Genomic DNA, 15,969 nt, shown 5'->3' with positions numbered 1-15,969 from the left:
AAACTTTTTTTCTTTTTTAATCAAGTTATATTCTGCAGCTTGAACAAAATGCAACGACATAGCATTTTTTGAGAAGTCTGGATTGCTTCATGTATATTTTGCACATTGCCTGTGACTGTTGCTGCTAGGGAGAGACATTACAATGAGCAAAAACTAAAAAAAATATAAGCCACCTATTTGCATACAATATGTAAACTGTTGCATGTAAAATTCACTAGTGAATATTGTGCTAGTATCAGTATTGGACCAACAAAAGCAAGGCAGTTGCAAGCCTTTGAAATTGTGACGCTTTATATGGGTCAGATAGACTCAAGAAATTGTAACAGCAGCTGCGAAGGGGAGGCAATTTAATTGTCATTGGGTCCAAGATTTTACGGTGCCCCTGTGCGCATCATTAGGCTGTTTTGTCGCTGTTGCACAAAAACAGCCTAAATCTAGGACTCACAAATGCTGGCCATACGCGCATGGTTCACAAAAACAGCATCTGTAAATTGCTGTTTTATACTAAATGATAAGGGAAAGCAAAGTCTACCTCTATGATCCGTAGCAGGGCTGTAGCCATATACTATTCTCACGATACAATGCTACACGCGATATTCTGCTCACAATACTATATCACAATATTCAGAAAACTATATGATTCAATACATTTGAATCATATGTATTGAATGAACTTTTAGATTTTAGAGGGACAGATTTTATTGGTGACAGACTTGGATTGAACTAATTGAACTGATAGTGTAATGCTGGTGCAATAAATGTTTTTTTTATACATTTGCTTTGTTTAAATGTCAATTGTGTGGCTTTGTGTATTTGGCTATGCATAAAAGGAACCTTTCTTGTCTTATTCACTTATATTAGATAATGTAATTTATCTATTTCATTTCATTAATTAATTGTAAATAGTTGTGTCATTACATGTCATTTTTAATGTACATGTGCAACTGGGTAAAAAATGTCATATGTGATAGCTGTCATTTAATTCATGTGGATTTGACATAAAACTCAAAGTAGGATTTAATGTATCAATACTTGCAGATGAAAAATTGATACTTTGAGGGAAAAAAAAAAAAAAAAAAATCAATAAATATTGATAAAATTACACCGCCCTATCATTCAGCAATCTTGACATTTTGCTTCAACTAGTCCGCTTCCTCAATCCTTTTTTTGCATGCGACAGGAATACAGAATGTTTGAAATTATGTCAGGAATTATATATATACACACTGAGATTTTGCACTAAATAACTACAAGACTGACAAATGGCTAAAAATGTCTGGATGTAAACAGCAATGCCAGCTGCGTACAAACTGGGGATGCAGGGAGGGAGGGATTACATTTAAGCATGGATTCATTTTTAAATTTAATAAATGTAACACTTTAATGTCTCCACTTTTAAATTCTACCTTGCAAAGCAGACTGGTGTAGATCACAAAGATTCTTCGCACACCCATTGTCTAAAGCAGAAATCATCATGAATACTTGTTCTGACTTGAAAATCGATTTTGATTTCAATCATGGCCCCATAAATCAGAATTGAATCACTCAATTCCCACTGCTACTAACTGTCTCTTCACGTCAAAAACCTGACATGAGTGTAAAGAGACATTTTCTTCTGATTTTAATTTTCCTCAACAGACTTCCTGTTAAGCCGAGAACAGAATTTAAAAGTCTCTAATCACATATATCTTTCCTGAATGGTAGAGATCTGACTGTTCCATGTGTTACAGACAGAGCACTTTGCTCTTAGACTGTGGGTTTACTCATGGTTCGTAGAGTTTCAGGAATAAACTGGAATTCATGCGATTGACTCTAGATGTGTCTAAGGCTGGATTGAACAAAATATACAATATGAATTGGATACATTTCTTCAAAAAGTTACTTGGCAAAATTATCAGGCATGAAATAGAGTGATATAGATACATCTAATTAAACTGAAACTTCCATGTGTTGTGTCAATAGAGCCATAGTCCTGAATCTGATCACATCCCATGTGACAAATTTATCACATTACAGATAAATTAGCCGTTAGGTATAGTAATAGATATTCACCTCTGTTCAATGCCCAGATGTGCGTTGATGGAGGCATAGCGTGCAGTCCCCGTCAGGTTCTTGTCTTCTCTGTAGGGGATGTGTTGTCGTGTTCGATTGTCTCTGTACTTCTTTGCCAAACCAAAGTCAATAAGGAATAACTGAAAGAGAGAGAATACAGTCTTTAGTCACCGAGGACTCAAGTAGCACTAATATGAAAGTTAACACATTAAAAATGGACCAGTGAAAACATTTTATAATTCAGATCTTTCACAGATAATGACCGTCACCAGCCCCTTGTATTATACTTTCCTTTGTCCAGAGGGAGTGGGCCCTCAGATCACTGAGAAACAATTGCTGGAATGTGTTGAAGTTTTAAAAGCACGTTTGTCCGTGACGCATGTAATGCGCAAGTTCAATGCTATGAAGCTTACTGGAAATTGCCTGAACTATAAACAATCATCCTCCACTGTGAAGAGAGAAGAGCCGAGCGTATTGGCTGTTGATGTTAATTTAATCATTGGAAGTGGAGCAAACAAACTGAACGGCTTCGTTCATTTCCCTTGCTGCTAGCTAAAACTACAGGCACACTAGAATTCTAAAACGGCTCAGAAAATCAACGTCATTGTTCAGCATTTCTTCTGTTCACTGATTAACCTGGTAAAAGTTCTACCGGAGAAATCCAAGTCAAAGGGAGACAGCCCAGACTGTGCTGTAAAAGATACCATTATATTTAAAATTAATTGATTTCAGTTACCTCCGTAATGTACTCCATAAGTAAAGTTTAAAACATCTGCACACCTGCACTATGTGGTCAGGTGTGTGTAACCTGTCAAAATGGCCTTCAGATTTTACCACCACCGTTCAAAAAGACTGATCAAGGACAGATACTATTTGGTTAATGCAACACATATCAAGTTTTACTTCAAGTTGACATCAATTGGTTGTGTTGGACTGGAATCTGACAATGTCAAAAGGCTCAGTCTGTTGACACTGTTATAGGTCATAGATCAGGCAATAAGTCTGATCTATGCTATTTTTCGCTCCTAGACTTGACTGCTTTGCTGAGCACAGAGGGCAGTCAGCTTGTTTTTGTCTACCTTGAAATATCTCCAAACTACTGACACCTCCTGCCACCCAACTTCTTTTTGGAGGATCAGAAAATAACTTACTGATGTATTACCACAACCACCTGGTTGGAAGTGTGGGTTAGCATTTGAGTTACACCGCAGTCCAGCCCAGAAAAAAAACATACAACAGAAAACTGGTATCGGTTTGGAGTATGGGCTTGCTTTTACAAGTATGTGTACTTGATGCGGGTATAAGAACATCACTACCAGAAACAATCATTTTTTAAAACATGTTGCAGAGTGGGCAAAGTTCAGAAAACTGATTTCACATTTCCCTGTACAAGACCTGATTAAACATTGCTCCAACGCTTGGAAAACATTTATACACCAACTAGTATAAAATAAAATGCAGAATATACAAATTCATGTTTGAATACACAATGCAACCAGTTTTGAGGCCTCCTTCAGGGTTTCAGGAGTTATTGTAAACATCTTGATTTAACACAAATCAAACAAAATTTGGGTTAAAATGGAGCAATTCCAAAGACTGTTTTTAGAGACAAAAGGTATTTTGGCCAAAGATAAGGACTGGTTCAATCGCTATAGGTTTGTTTGGAAACTATACCCTGAACTATGACCAATCTGTTGGGTACAATATAATGAGGAGTTGTGCACTGTGGAGTTAGCAACACTTACAACTCAAAGAGCCATTTTTTGCCAGCTGAAAACTATTATTGACCATTATTGTCATTGTTTGTGGAAAACACTACTATGCATGAAAACACAAAAATTACCTCTATATTTTAAAATATTGTTAAGTTCTTAAGCATTTTGGCAAAAGTTAAGAGTTCAGAGCTGCAGATTGAAGATTCCTGGCCTACACCCATTCTGCGACTGAAAACAGGTTTACATAGTAAGAGTAATTTCACAGGGACAAGAGCTCTGCCCTTTTCTGCACAACATCATTTAAAAGGCCAACATTTAAGAGTAACTTTAATGCGAACCAGTTAACTAGTTTAAATGAAGACATCGACGTGGACCGCGTACATTATAAAAAGCACTAGATCAATGGTTGGCAAACGTTTTTGTTAACAAGAGGCATTTTCATTAAGTTTCAGTTAAGTTTCATAGCACTGAAACAGCACTTATGAAAGTTGAAAATTACAAATGATATGTCTTGAGGACATTAAAATCTGGATGACACTAAACTTTCTTCTTTAAAATTTTGGCAAGACGGAAGTTATTTCTGGACCAGAATCTATGAAAAAGAAGCCACTTAGTCGATCATCTGATCTGGACGGCATTAAACTGGCCTCCGATAATAAAGAAACTCTTATTTTTGATTAGGACATGTCATCTCTTACTAAACAAGTTTAAAATATTTTCTTCTTTCACGCATCTACGGAATATTGCAGAAAACAGACATATTCTATCCATGGGTCAGGCTGAAAAACTAGTCAATGTTACTGTAAGTCCACAAAACACAGTTAAAAGTCGTCAGCTGATCCAAAACACTGCAGCAAGAGTTTTGACAAAAATTAAATAAATCATATTTCTCCTATTTTGTCTTCCCTTCACAGGCTCCTTGTCAAATACAGAATAGAATTTAAGATTACCCTTCTCGCATATAAATCCCTTCATCAAGCTACATCATACATCAGATTGATCCATATGTTCCTAGCAAGCATATGGATCTGGAGGCTACTGGAGGACAAACTGAGCACTTTTTCTCATCGTCTTCTACTACTCTCCAACATGCACCACTTGCTGTTATTTCAACTGTTAACTTTTTGTTTTCTTTCTATAGAAGCTACTTCTGGTCTAGCTGAAAAAATGCAGCCATCAACTCATCTTTCTTCCTCTTCCGTTATTAACGGATAAACTGATGTAGGATTATTTCTGATGTTCATCAGTTTCTTCTTGTGCATTCTGCTCTGTCTTCTCAAACGCCAAGTCAACAGTGGCAGATGGCCATTTGTACTGAAGCAGGTTCTGGTTCTGCTGGAGGTTTCTTCCTGTTAAAGAGTTTTTCCTCTCCACTGACACTACATGCATGCTCGGTATGAGGGATTGCTGGAAAGTCAAAGACAATGCAAGCCATTATCACAATGTGATCGTCCAGGAGGAGTGATTGCTGCAAGCCAATGACTTAATGCATTCTGCTGGGTTACATAGAGACATTTTAATCTACTTTGAATAATTAATTGAGCATAGTGTACTGTTTGATAACTAGGATCAATTGTAATGTATGCATGAATGAATTTAATTTTTTTATAAAGTGATTTGAGATACTAATCATGAAATGGTGCTATATAAATAAACTGAATTGAATGACAAAAATACAAAACATGCACAAAAACATTGCTGAATTATTGCACAGGTTTCTAGTGTGTCTGCATAAGCTGTGGATGCACATCATGGGGAGGAAATCCATCCTTTCTTCAAGAATTAACAGTCAGCAAATCACCTGGTACACTTCAAAAATATTTTCATAACTTTTTGTCACCATCTTGTTTCTCACCAGAGCGCTCATCTTTCCTGGAGAAAACACATTTACCGGCCACTTTATTAGGTACACCTATCCAATTGCTCATTAAGGCAAAAGTCGAATCAGCCAATCATGTAGCAGCCTCCACGACCTCGCCTTGGAGAAGGAGGAGCGATAGGGGATGCATGTCTGGTTGTGGAGGCTTTCACATTTGCTAAGTGTGCATCCAATACCCTGAACAACATTACTTGGTTGAGCCAAGTCCTTTCCTCCAAGAGCCAATCAATGTGAACCTGACCAGATCTCATCTGATCTCTCATCGCTGATGTCAGAAGCATATCAGCTCTGTCACACTGATTTTGCATGTGTCAGCAGTTTCCCTAAAAAACACCACCAGACAAACTTCAGGGCACCAGCAAGGAACGGAGCTTTAAGAACATGGTAGTGGCAGGATGAAGTTGCTGAGAATCTCCCCTTTTGTATGCTCAAACCTTATTTTTGTGACTGTAACAGTAACACTTAACTGGAGAAAATGTTTTACATTCACTTTTATTTTTCAGTTTCAAAGGGAATGTATTGGCTATTATATCTTATTCCATAACACCTCTGCTAGTCTGTAATTGCAACTTCTTTAATTTGTTTTATCTGTCAGGTTTCACCCAGAAAACTTGCTAAGCCCAGCGGTAGGGCGCTAGGACAGTCATCCAGCACCCTATGGTTGAGTTAAAAAATGTTTGCACGTTGTGCTTTACCCCTGCAATTTAATGACGGGAAGTGAAAAAAACAACAACAAAAGAGGTAAGAGGTATTTATGCATTAGTGGAAGACATTAACAATAACTGAACACCAACTCTGAAGTCTTTTGAAAAAGGCAAACAAAAAATACAATTAAAATAACTATTCTTTGGAACTTTGATTTCATCCTAATTAAAGTTCCAATTTTGTGATCCTTGATTCGTGACTTGTCACCTTTATCTGAAGTTGTTAGTGTGTAGACCAGTAAAGACAGGCAGTGGCTGCAGAATTCCACTGCCTCAATAAAAGACACCTGAACTCATTGTGCTTCCAACTCTTTAACCCACCTGTGTTACCACTGTAACACACTGCTACTGGTGTATTGAAAAAAATAGACAAAAAATAAACACTTCTTAGCCTGGTGGGAACGCAAGTAAAACCTGGTGGCCCACCCAGCCTACAATACACTGGGGGAAATCTTGCATTTGAAGTCAGCTGTGCAGGGCTTTAAAGAACAGGGTGTTCTATTCAGTTTCATTAGTCCTATTACATACTCCAGTATCTTTTTTTTAGTTTTTATCAGATGGTTCTAGTGGCCTTTATTTGATAGTGAATTGACAGGAAGGTGGGTAATGAGAGAGGGGTCTTGCATGTCTTACATGTATGAAAGGTCAACAGGCCCGGACTCGAACCTGTGACGTCCACGTTGCAGATTAAGGCCTCTATATGTGGATTCTGCTCTACCCCTGCGCCACCACAGCACCCCCTGTAGTTCAAGTTTAAAGATATATACAAGTGCTCTTATTTGGCTGACAAAGAATGGACCTGTAGCATGTGTGGACTGTGAAACAGTCTCCGCTTTCTGACATAATAAGAATCTGTGTAATAGTTTTTCCACCCTAAGTACTCTGATTTGGCTGACACTGCAAAGAACACTGCAAATCAGCTGGGGGAGGCTTTTGTTTAGCTGCAGCTGAAAATAGACAGCTCTACATTAGAAGGGGAAGGGTTTAGCTTAGGGATGCACCAATACATTTTCACTATGCAGATATGTGAGGTTTAGTGTCAGCTGATGCCAATTTGATACAAAACAACACTTCTGAATCGTCTTAAAACCTCTCTTTTGTTAGACAAATCTAGTGAATTACAATTTTATTTTGTTAACTCTGCACCAATACAGCACACTTAACTACACCAATAGCTTCTACAGCTTGGTCAAACGTGCAAAAACATGCATGCACTTAAATTGTTCAGTCAGTGCAATTAGGACTATAACGGTCACTGTAATAAAGGAAAAAAATGATAAGAATAATAGATTGCCTACCTTGCAGGGTTTTTACATCAGTGTATTATAGGCGGGCTGCCCAACTTTACTGGCCCTCTTCACCAAACTAAACATTGCGCGTTTGTTTTAAATATGTTTTTATACATCAGTAAAAGTGATAGCAACGACGGGTTTGTCGTTGCGTTGAGCTAGGCGTGAGCATCTGGTTGTGCACCTCTTAACTTGTCAAGTGTAAAAGCCACACAGCTCAGCCCACGCATATCCTTGAGAGCAAAGAATATTGTGTGACGTCTGCGTTTAAATATCCCACTTACTCAATACATGTCCTGGCACGCTTTTGGCTCCAAGTCTGCACTTGTAACTTGATAAAGTTAATGTAATTGAATAATATCACCTGGCAATCACAGACAGGTCTTTTCCATTTAGAGTACTCCAGGCAAATACTGAATTTCCTTGGGTTTAGCTTAGGGAATCAAAATACTGCATCAAGCAGCAGACATTACAAAAAGAAAAGTTCATGCAAGAAATACATGATTTTCCTACCCAAAGAATATCATTGTGGGTTATTATTTGCTTTAATATTATTGTAGGTTGGAATGCATCTGTGAACAAACCAACGTCAAACAAAAAGGCTAAACTCAGCATCAGGGTGTAGCTATGTTAAACTATGAAGATTTTATTTTATTTTTACAGTTTGCAAAGTAAACTTGCAAACCCCTTACAAGTCTTAAATTTAAATGGAAAACAATTTAATCATTTTAAATTTCTCTGATGCAATCATTAAATCAAATTTAATAGAATTGTCATTCTCAATTTTAGATCTATAGTCTTTGTTAAAATTCAATTCCACTTATTCCGGCTCTGAACGTGACCAGCGTAGCTTGTTTTAAGGCACTTAGAACTCTACTGTTATGTGTTTAAATATAGTCACCGTCTTCCAACAACATATAGTTACCTAGTCATATTGTTACATTTCCTGTCAACTTTTAAAAAAATTAATACAAATTTCACAAAAACACAGTTGGCCATTGGTGGACTGCCCAAGCGCTCTTACCATCAGGTTTAGCTGGATTTCTGGAGGAAACCCTGGCTTTGGTCAAACATGTACAAATAATCAGCAACAAACATTATTTCAAATGGTTCAGGAAATACAATTTGGAATTCTAAATATAATACAAAATAAATAAAGCATAAAGTTGCTCAGAGCACAAAACATGAAACTGGACTAAATACTTCTACCCTTTGGGATCAGGCACATCATCACAAATGCCCAATCTATAATTTTTTTCGATTTTAGAACTAAGAGATGATATCGGATCGGTTAACCTCTATAGTTATTATGCCAGGATTTAGGTAGTTAACTGTATATAACAAGCAATGCAATGTGGCTTAGTCTGCAAACTTAACCCTTGAACTTTTGTCCAAAATATTAATAAATATTAAAGTTCAGTTTAAACCATTTGAATTTCCTTTTTAACCAACAATGTAATCAGTTGTGGCAAATCAATAAATAGAGGGTCTATATACCCAGAAAACCACCATGAGTGAATATTTAAGATATTTTAAGGCATTTTAAACTTCCAGCATTGACACTGTCAGCTATCATTCTTCATGTGACGCAGCCAAGCTCCTTCTTGTTGTGACAAAGGTTTTAGCACCACCAATATATCAATACCTTTATGCCAACACAGATGATATCAGCAGAACTTGAAAAGGTCAGTTTTTAAAATCAGCTAAAAATGATTCCGACTTCCTGTTGGATAAGGGAAATTAACTTCATTCGAAAACCATGGAATTATGTATGTAACAGAGCGTCCATGTCACCATGGTAACGTAATCCAGCCAAAAGTCACATTTTCAATATCAAAATCACAAACTTCCGACAGTTTGAAGCGACAAAGAAGGGCATCCAAAAGTGCAACATTGCCTTAATTGTTCTGAGAAGGACTTTACCAGAAAGTTATGTGGCTCTGTTGAGTGGACAGCGACAACCTTTAAACACTAATACCTTAAGAGTATATTGATTTGTCTTTCAGTTGCAAAGCCAGAATATCTAGTGGGATTTTACATAGATCGAAGATAATGAACACAAAATAATAGTTTTATCATCAAACTGCCAAAAGCAGGAAATCAGTGAACTTAGTATATTCAACTTGCAACCTCATACATTTTCAAGTTTACCACTGCTTCAGCTCTAAGGATAAAATATTACATCAGGCATTCCAAGCAAATTATGAGAACAAAATGAATTGGGCATTACGGAACACAAGAAGTCAAATTTGAAATGACTAAAATAACTGGAAACTATAATAAGTACACATGACAATTTTAATAGGAGTCTCCAATCTTCTCACACAGCAAAAAGATGACAGAATACATGTTTCCAGTACTATGCCAGGGTATGATGGAAGCTTGTGGACCAAAGCAATTAAAACCAACATACAATAGCAAAGCAACAAATGCTGTAGTGAGGCAGCGGGTGTTGTGGTAAATGTCACACCTGGTTTAATCCTGAGAAAGATGGGTCCTGAGAAGAGCTAACAGCCAAGCTTCTTTTCCTCTTCCCCACTGACGAGTCTAAACACTAGGGCAGACAGTAGAGGGGCAGGGGTCAAAATTAAACAGCTGCTTTCCACCTTTAGTCAAAATTAACATGAGCAAAACAGGCAATTCTGTTGCGCCCACATGGTTTTCTCGGGTACGTGCAACCGGCAGTGTTCTGTGCAGCTAGAGAAAGGATCGACTTCTGTATAAAAAATGTTCCAAAGAGGATGAGAAAGCTGCTAAAAAAATTAGGTACTCAAGATTTGATATTTGAGGCCATTGTTCAGGGGAAAAAACTAAAATTATGGCTTTCTGAGGGAACCTTCAGAAGGACGTAGAGAAGGGCTGCGCAGGTACACATCTCAAGTCTTATTCCAGGACTTTTTGCCACAGTCAGAGTAAAGAAAACTAAACACGTCATTTGTATTTATTCAGCGGTGAACAAAGCATTGAACTGAATTCCTTCTTCACTACGCAAAAACTTTCTGAAGAGTGTTTAAGATAATCTAACAAACATTGAACAGCCCTTGCACTTTGGTTTTAATCCAAGAATTATTCTACCCAATCAAAAAATAGGGTTTATTGCAGGACAGTAAAAAGTTTGGATTAAACTGGAAGTTGAGCATGGGAGTCACATTTTTCTGCATGGGGCAAAGGATTGCCTACTACTATAATCTGAAAGTTTACTGCTCAGGCCGTTTTGTATTTGTCATTTTACTACCAAAAGAGAAATTCTGAAGAGAAATTGAAGGACCCCAATGCAGGTAGTCCCCCAAAGTTTCATATTCATCCATTTTGTTCCTTTACTCTCATTAAGTGCTTCAAAGTTACAGTCTAAAAATATTTTGTGAATGTGTGTTAACTTGTTGCATTTCATTAATTGATGAAATGTTCAATAATGTTTTACCTTATTTCTGAAAGTGAGACTCCAATTCATTACATAGAGCCTTTATGTCTTGCAATATTATTGATTATGGCTTACGGAGAGCACACCCACAAAACAAAAAAAGTAGTGCATATCATGCAAAATTAACTGGAAGGAAAAAGTGTGGAAAATGTGCACCAGCAACAGGGATAATCATATCTTCGAGCAAAACACATCGAAGAGGCCGAAGTGACAAAATAAGATAGTCTACCAGAAAATTTTAGAGCACTTCATAATTCCTTCTGCTGATAAGTTTTATGGAGCTGCTGTTTACATTTTGCTGCAGGAATCTGTACTAGCCCACAATGCTAACGTGCCAAATCCTGGTTCAATGACCATAGTGTTGCAGTGCGTGATTAACAAGCAGACTGCACTGATCCCATAGAAAATCTAGAGGATATTGTCAAGATGAAGATGAGACACCAGAACCAACGATGCAGATCATCTAAAAGCTGCAACAACTTAGACTTCAATTTTACACTTCAGCAGAACCACAAGCTGAACTCCATGCCTCACAGCATTGATGCAGTAATTCATGTAAAAGGAGGTCCAACCATGTATCGAATGCATAAAAATAAACCCACATAGACAGAATTTTTGGGTTTTCATCTGTAACCCATATTCATTAAAATTACAAGACATGCTTGGAATATTTCATTGCATTATGAATCTATATTACACAAGTTTCACTTTCTGAAATCAGTGACAAAGTACTAAACTTTATATAGGGCTAAAGAATAAATCAATAATATATACTGCAATAGACGTGAGCTCAATATCAAGAGATGACATATCTGATAAAATACTAAATATATAGAGTATTCACTAAAATCTGATCCAGAACCCCATGGCATCCTGGGAGATGTAGGGGGCGTTTACCCGACAATGATCCAACAAAAACGGAATTTTTGTTCCATTTTTGTTGGCTCATTTACATGAAAACGTTCTAATTACAATCTTTGTTTACACAGTAACGGTACACATCGAAAACGTGTAATGCTCCTGCCACGCCTAGTTGGTGCTAGGTTCTTTGAAACTGAAGAAATTGAAGGCATGTTGATTCGCGTTTCCCCATCAGGTACCGTTCTCCCATAGACTGGGAGAAAACACGCACTATGTGCATCTGATTAGGTTGCAAGCAGTTGAAAAAAGTGGGATAACTTTGCTGAAACACCTTGTTTGAGCTTTCATGGTGTCCGTAGCGGGCCTGGCGGCATGGGCGGCCATTGGGGGACATTGATCCCCCCCCCACCCCTTGGACTGGAAGCTGTTTATTGTTTTTACCTTGCAATAGCCAACAGTCTGTTATTCCTATATAAATTTGATAAAATAGGAGCTCCCGCCCTTCCCATATCCGTGTCCTCGGTCACCTTTTTCAGCAGTTAAAACAGTTTAATCCGTTGTTAAGTCGTAACCTGTTTTTCCGAGCAGCCTTCAAACGCCACATGAACGCTGAGACCCTCGCGCTGGGTTTACACCTGTGTGGGAGCGAAGTAGACCTGCTGCTGCTGCGCCGGTGTGTGTTAGAATCATGGCAGCAAACCAGCAAAACGCAAAAAACTTTGCACAGTTTTTCCCCTAAACGGAGCGGTGAAGAGACGCCGAGGGAACCGTATCTGATGGGGAAACACGAATTGTAGTAACACCAGCATTTTCAGTAGTTTCTTGTGTGGATTGTAGGAAGCAGCTATGTTTTACGTCATACTATGCATTAGCTGGGGATTCTCTGGAAGAAAAGATCCGTTTTCTCTGTTTACACAACAACGGACATCGGTACGTTTCAGAAACATCGCACTCTGGAACCCGTTTTCAATCTGTGCCGTTGTCAGAGAAAACATTTGGTTGTTTTGTGTAAATGCGCACTACAAACGCAACAAAACTCTTCCATTTTCACCTGAAATCGTTGTCGTGTAAATGCGGACAGAGGAAAGACTTTAGCTACTAACTCACTCACTGTGGTTACCTAGCAACAACTTGTTGAGTAACTTAAACATCAGCAATTTAAGTTTTGCCACCATGCCTCTTAAGAGCTCAACACTAAATAACGGCATAGAGTAAACTGGATAAAAGAGGAAAGATCACGCCACTGGTTTGGCAGTACTTCAAATATTTAAAAACAAAAAACAAATCATTAATTATTAATAGACATATGAAAAGGTTACATTGTGATAAGTTTTATAGCCATATCGTCCAGCTCCAACTTTATCACAACTGAATATTTTGTGAGCTGTGCGGCAACTAGGGCTGAAACGATTCCTGGAATGATTCGAGTACCTCGATTACTAAAATTCCTCGAGGAAAATGTACCTGCCTCGAAGCTTCGTTAATTTATGTTTTATTAGTTAGCGCACCGTGTTCCGGCCGGGACTTCATTTGCGTTGCGCGGAGCTCTCACTTCCGCCTCTGAGTTGTTGACAAAAGCTAAGTCTCAGCGGCATAAAGTCCAATCTTCAAGATTGGCCCGTGGGGATTTTATTGATTGATGATAATGCCCGACTTTTTATCGTTTTTGGGGAACCAATAAGCATCCTTAAAATGACTGGGGGAATGCCTGGAGTACGGCAGCATTTCTCCTCCGGGGCTGCTGGTTGAAAGCGAACGGCGGGAAGAGCGCTGAGGTGAGCGGATAGACTGAACAGGGCGGGCGGCTGAGTAGCTGATGCTTACCGTGTAAATGTAGCTTTACCGACGAACCGCACAATAAACTTCATATCCCGGTCTGAAGAAACGGGTGGCGGAGCGCATCGTACATGGCTGGTAGATGAGTTTCTGAGTGTGACCAGTGAAGGTGTCGTAAATATCCCGTATTGCTTCCCCCCGTGTTCGTTCCCCGGTCTAACGGTTCGTCAGTCCGCTGGTCTATTTCCTCCCCTCCACCCCATCTTACGTTCGTTCATTCGCCCTCTCCTCCCACTCCAGGCGGCATTTCCCGTATTTTCAAACCCAAAGCGTGACAGGTTAGGTGGCAAGGTGAGTTTAATTAATCTATTAAACTCACTGAAGATGAATACATAAACTAAAAGCTGGATTGTAGACATTTTTATAAGCATATTTGTGAGCCTGCCTCTTTGTTATTAAATTCAATATAATTTCAGATTTTTCTATAACTTTTCTTCTGGTTAACTTAGAAAGTGAGCTATTATTGTTACAGGTTAGTTTTCTAAACTACAAAAAAGCAACTGTTAGGGATGCTCAAATATGAAAAATTGGACTGATATTGATATCTGATAGTAACACCGGTATTATGCCAGATTTACCAATATTTCATTTTATAATTTTTTTTTATCCGATTACTCGATTAATCGTAAGAATAATCGATAGATTACTCGATTACTAAAATATTCGTTTACAACAGCCCTAGCGGCAACTGAACCTTTATCCATGGGCTGAGCCAAACAAGACGATACAAATTTTTACTAACTTCAGTTCATTTTTTTGTTTTTATTTTATTTTATTTTTTAAATCACAATACGGAGTTGCAAGTGTTAATCAGCAACATTTCTAATGTTTATGCTCAGATCAGTGTTTCCAAGTCACACTTAAAAAATAAAAATTTAACCTTAAACAGACATTTAGGGCAATTAAGATTTTACCTCTTAATGCATGGCTATCAAAACTAATGACTGCATTTATCTTTATTCCTAAGTCTGACAACACTTCAAATTAGGGGTAAGAGTAGAGAGATCAACACAAGGAGAACTCAGGTAAAAGTTGGGGTTAAATAAAATTATGCTCTTCACAATCAAAATTAGAATCTCTTAATAGTTGTAATTGCAGGCTAAATACAGTAGTGGCAGTAGTAGAATTACCAAATGACAAAAGTTGTATTTAAAAAATTTTTCACTAAAATTTTACAACATACATCCTGGTTTGACCCTGCCTCTCGCTCTTTGACTGCTGGACCAGCCCCCCTTTGCGATCCTGCAAGGATAAACGTGTCAAGTGATTGAGAGATTCACGGACATCCTGGTTTGTTGTGGAGGCAACTCAAAACACGTGAAATGCTTGAGAAAAATAAAATACATCAATATTACCTTGACAGTACATTCGGCATCCTATGTCTACACCAAAAAGAACTTGGCAACACCACCTTTTCATCCAACAGATCTATTATAACTATCTACAAGGTGAGAAGTCCAAGAGGAGCTCTGTACTGCCGCAGTAAACTCCAACGGCAAATGATGCCATCAACAAACCGTTTTTTGAAAACGATGATAATCCAAATCTGATGATGTAACAAACCAAACTATAAGCCTGCCAGTAACTTCCTACTACAGGCCCGAGCTTAAACACAGGGTCTTCACAAAACCCATGATGTTAAAAATGCAAGTCAAAAATGCAAGCTAGCCAGTTAGCTACCTAGCTGAGCTGAGAATACAATGCATTTAAGTCCACTTTTAAATGAACTAATGCAAACTTTAGCAGATACAATTTTAATCAAAATAGGACACCTCACAGCAGAGCCGGCCCAAGGCATAAGCAAACTAAGTGGTCGCTTAGGGCCACTGGGACCCCTTAAGTGGAACTGATTTTCTTTTTTCTTTTTAGTACTTTGTGATTACAAAAAAAACACACCATTACATTATAAAGTTATGATTTGATTTTACAAAATATATATTTGATGATGTATGTAGAAATTATTCTTTATAAGGGCAAAAAGAAAAAAAATGCTCTTGGGGATCCCCTGGTGGTCACAGTAGGTAAATAACCTATCCTTCAGGGAGAGGGAGAAGAAAGAGGAAGAATAGACAAAAGCCAAGATAAAGGTATGTTTTCAAGTGTCTTGGTAATGTAATGTTTATCAACAGGATTTGCAGAGCTGCTGATAAAAAAAAAAAATAATAAAAAAAAAAAAAAAAAACCCAGCTCGATAGCGACCTTCAATGGTCCA

At 37.9% G+C, this 15,969-nt stretch overlaps 1 protein-coding gene across 4 annotated transcripts in view; it reads right to left on the bottom strand.

The window, feature by feature from the left end:
• Positions 1 to 15,969, bottom strand: part of csnk1a1 (casein kinase 1, alpha 1) — a 65,525-nt gene that overhangs the window by 23,843 nt on the left and 25,713 nt on the right. For 3 of the 4 annotated variants that reach the window (XM_014970525.2, XM_014970520.2, XM_014970522.2), the window contains exons 5-6: positions 10,110 to 10,193; positions 2,053 to 2,192 (exon numbers count right to left, since the gene is read on the bottom strand). In XM_014970525.2, coding sequence (XP_014826011.1) covers positions 2,053 to 2,192; positions 10,110 to 10,193 — 224 coding nt within the window. The remainder of the gene's footprint in view (positions 1 to 2,052; positions 2,193 to 10,109; positions 10,194 to 15,969) is intronic. The other variant, XM_014970524.2, reaches the window with a different exon arrangement.

Source organism: Poecilia mexicana, unplaced genomic scaffold (genome assembly GCF_051168715.1).
Source record: "Poecilia mexicana isolate PSO_F unplaced genomic scaffold, ASM5116871v1 scaffold_10, whole genome shotgun sequence".
Taxonomy (NCBI): domain Eukaryota; kingdom Metazoa; phylum Chordata; class Actinopteri; order Cyprinodontiformes; family Poeciliidae; genus Poecilia; species Poecilia mexicana.
Note: the sequence above shows the minus strand (reverse complement) of the source record. Positions and strands in the feature narration are given on the sequence as shown.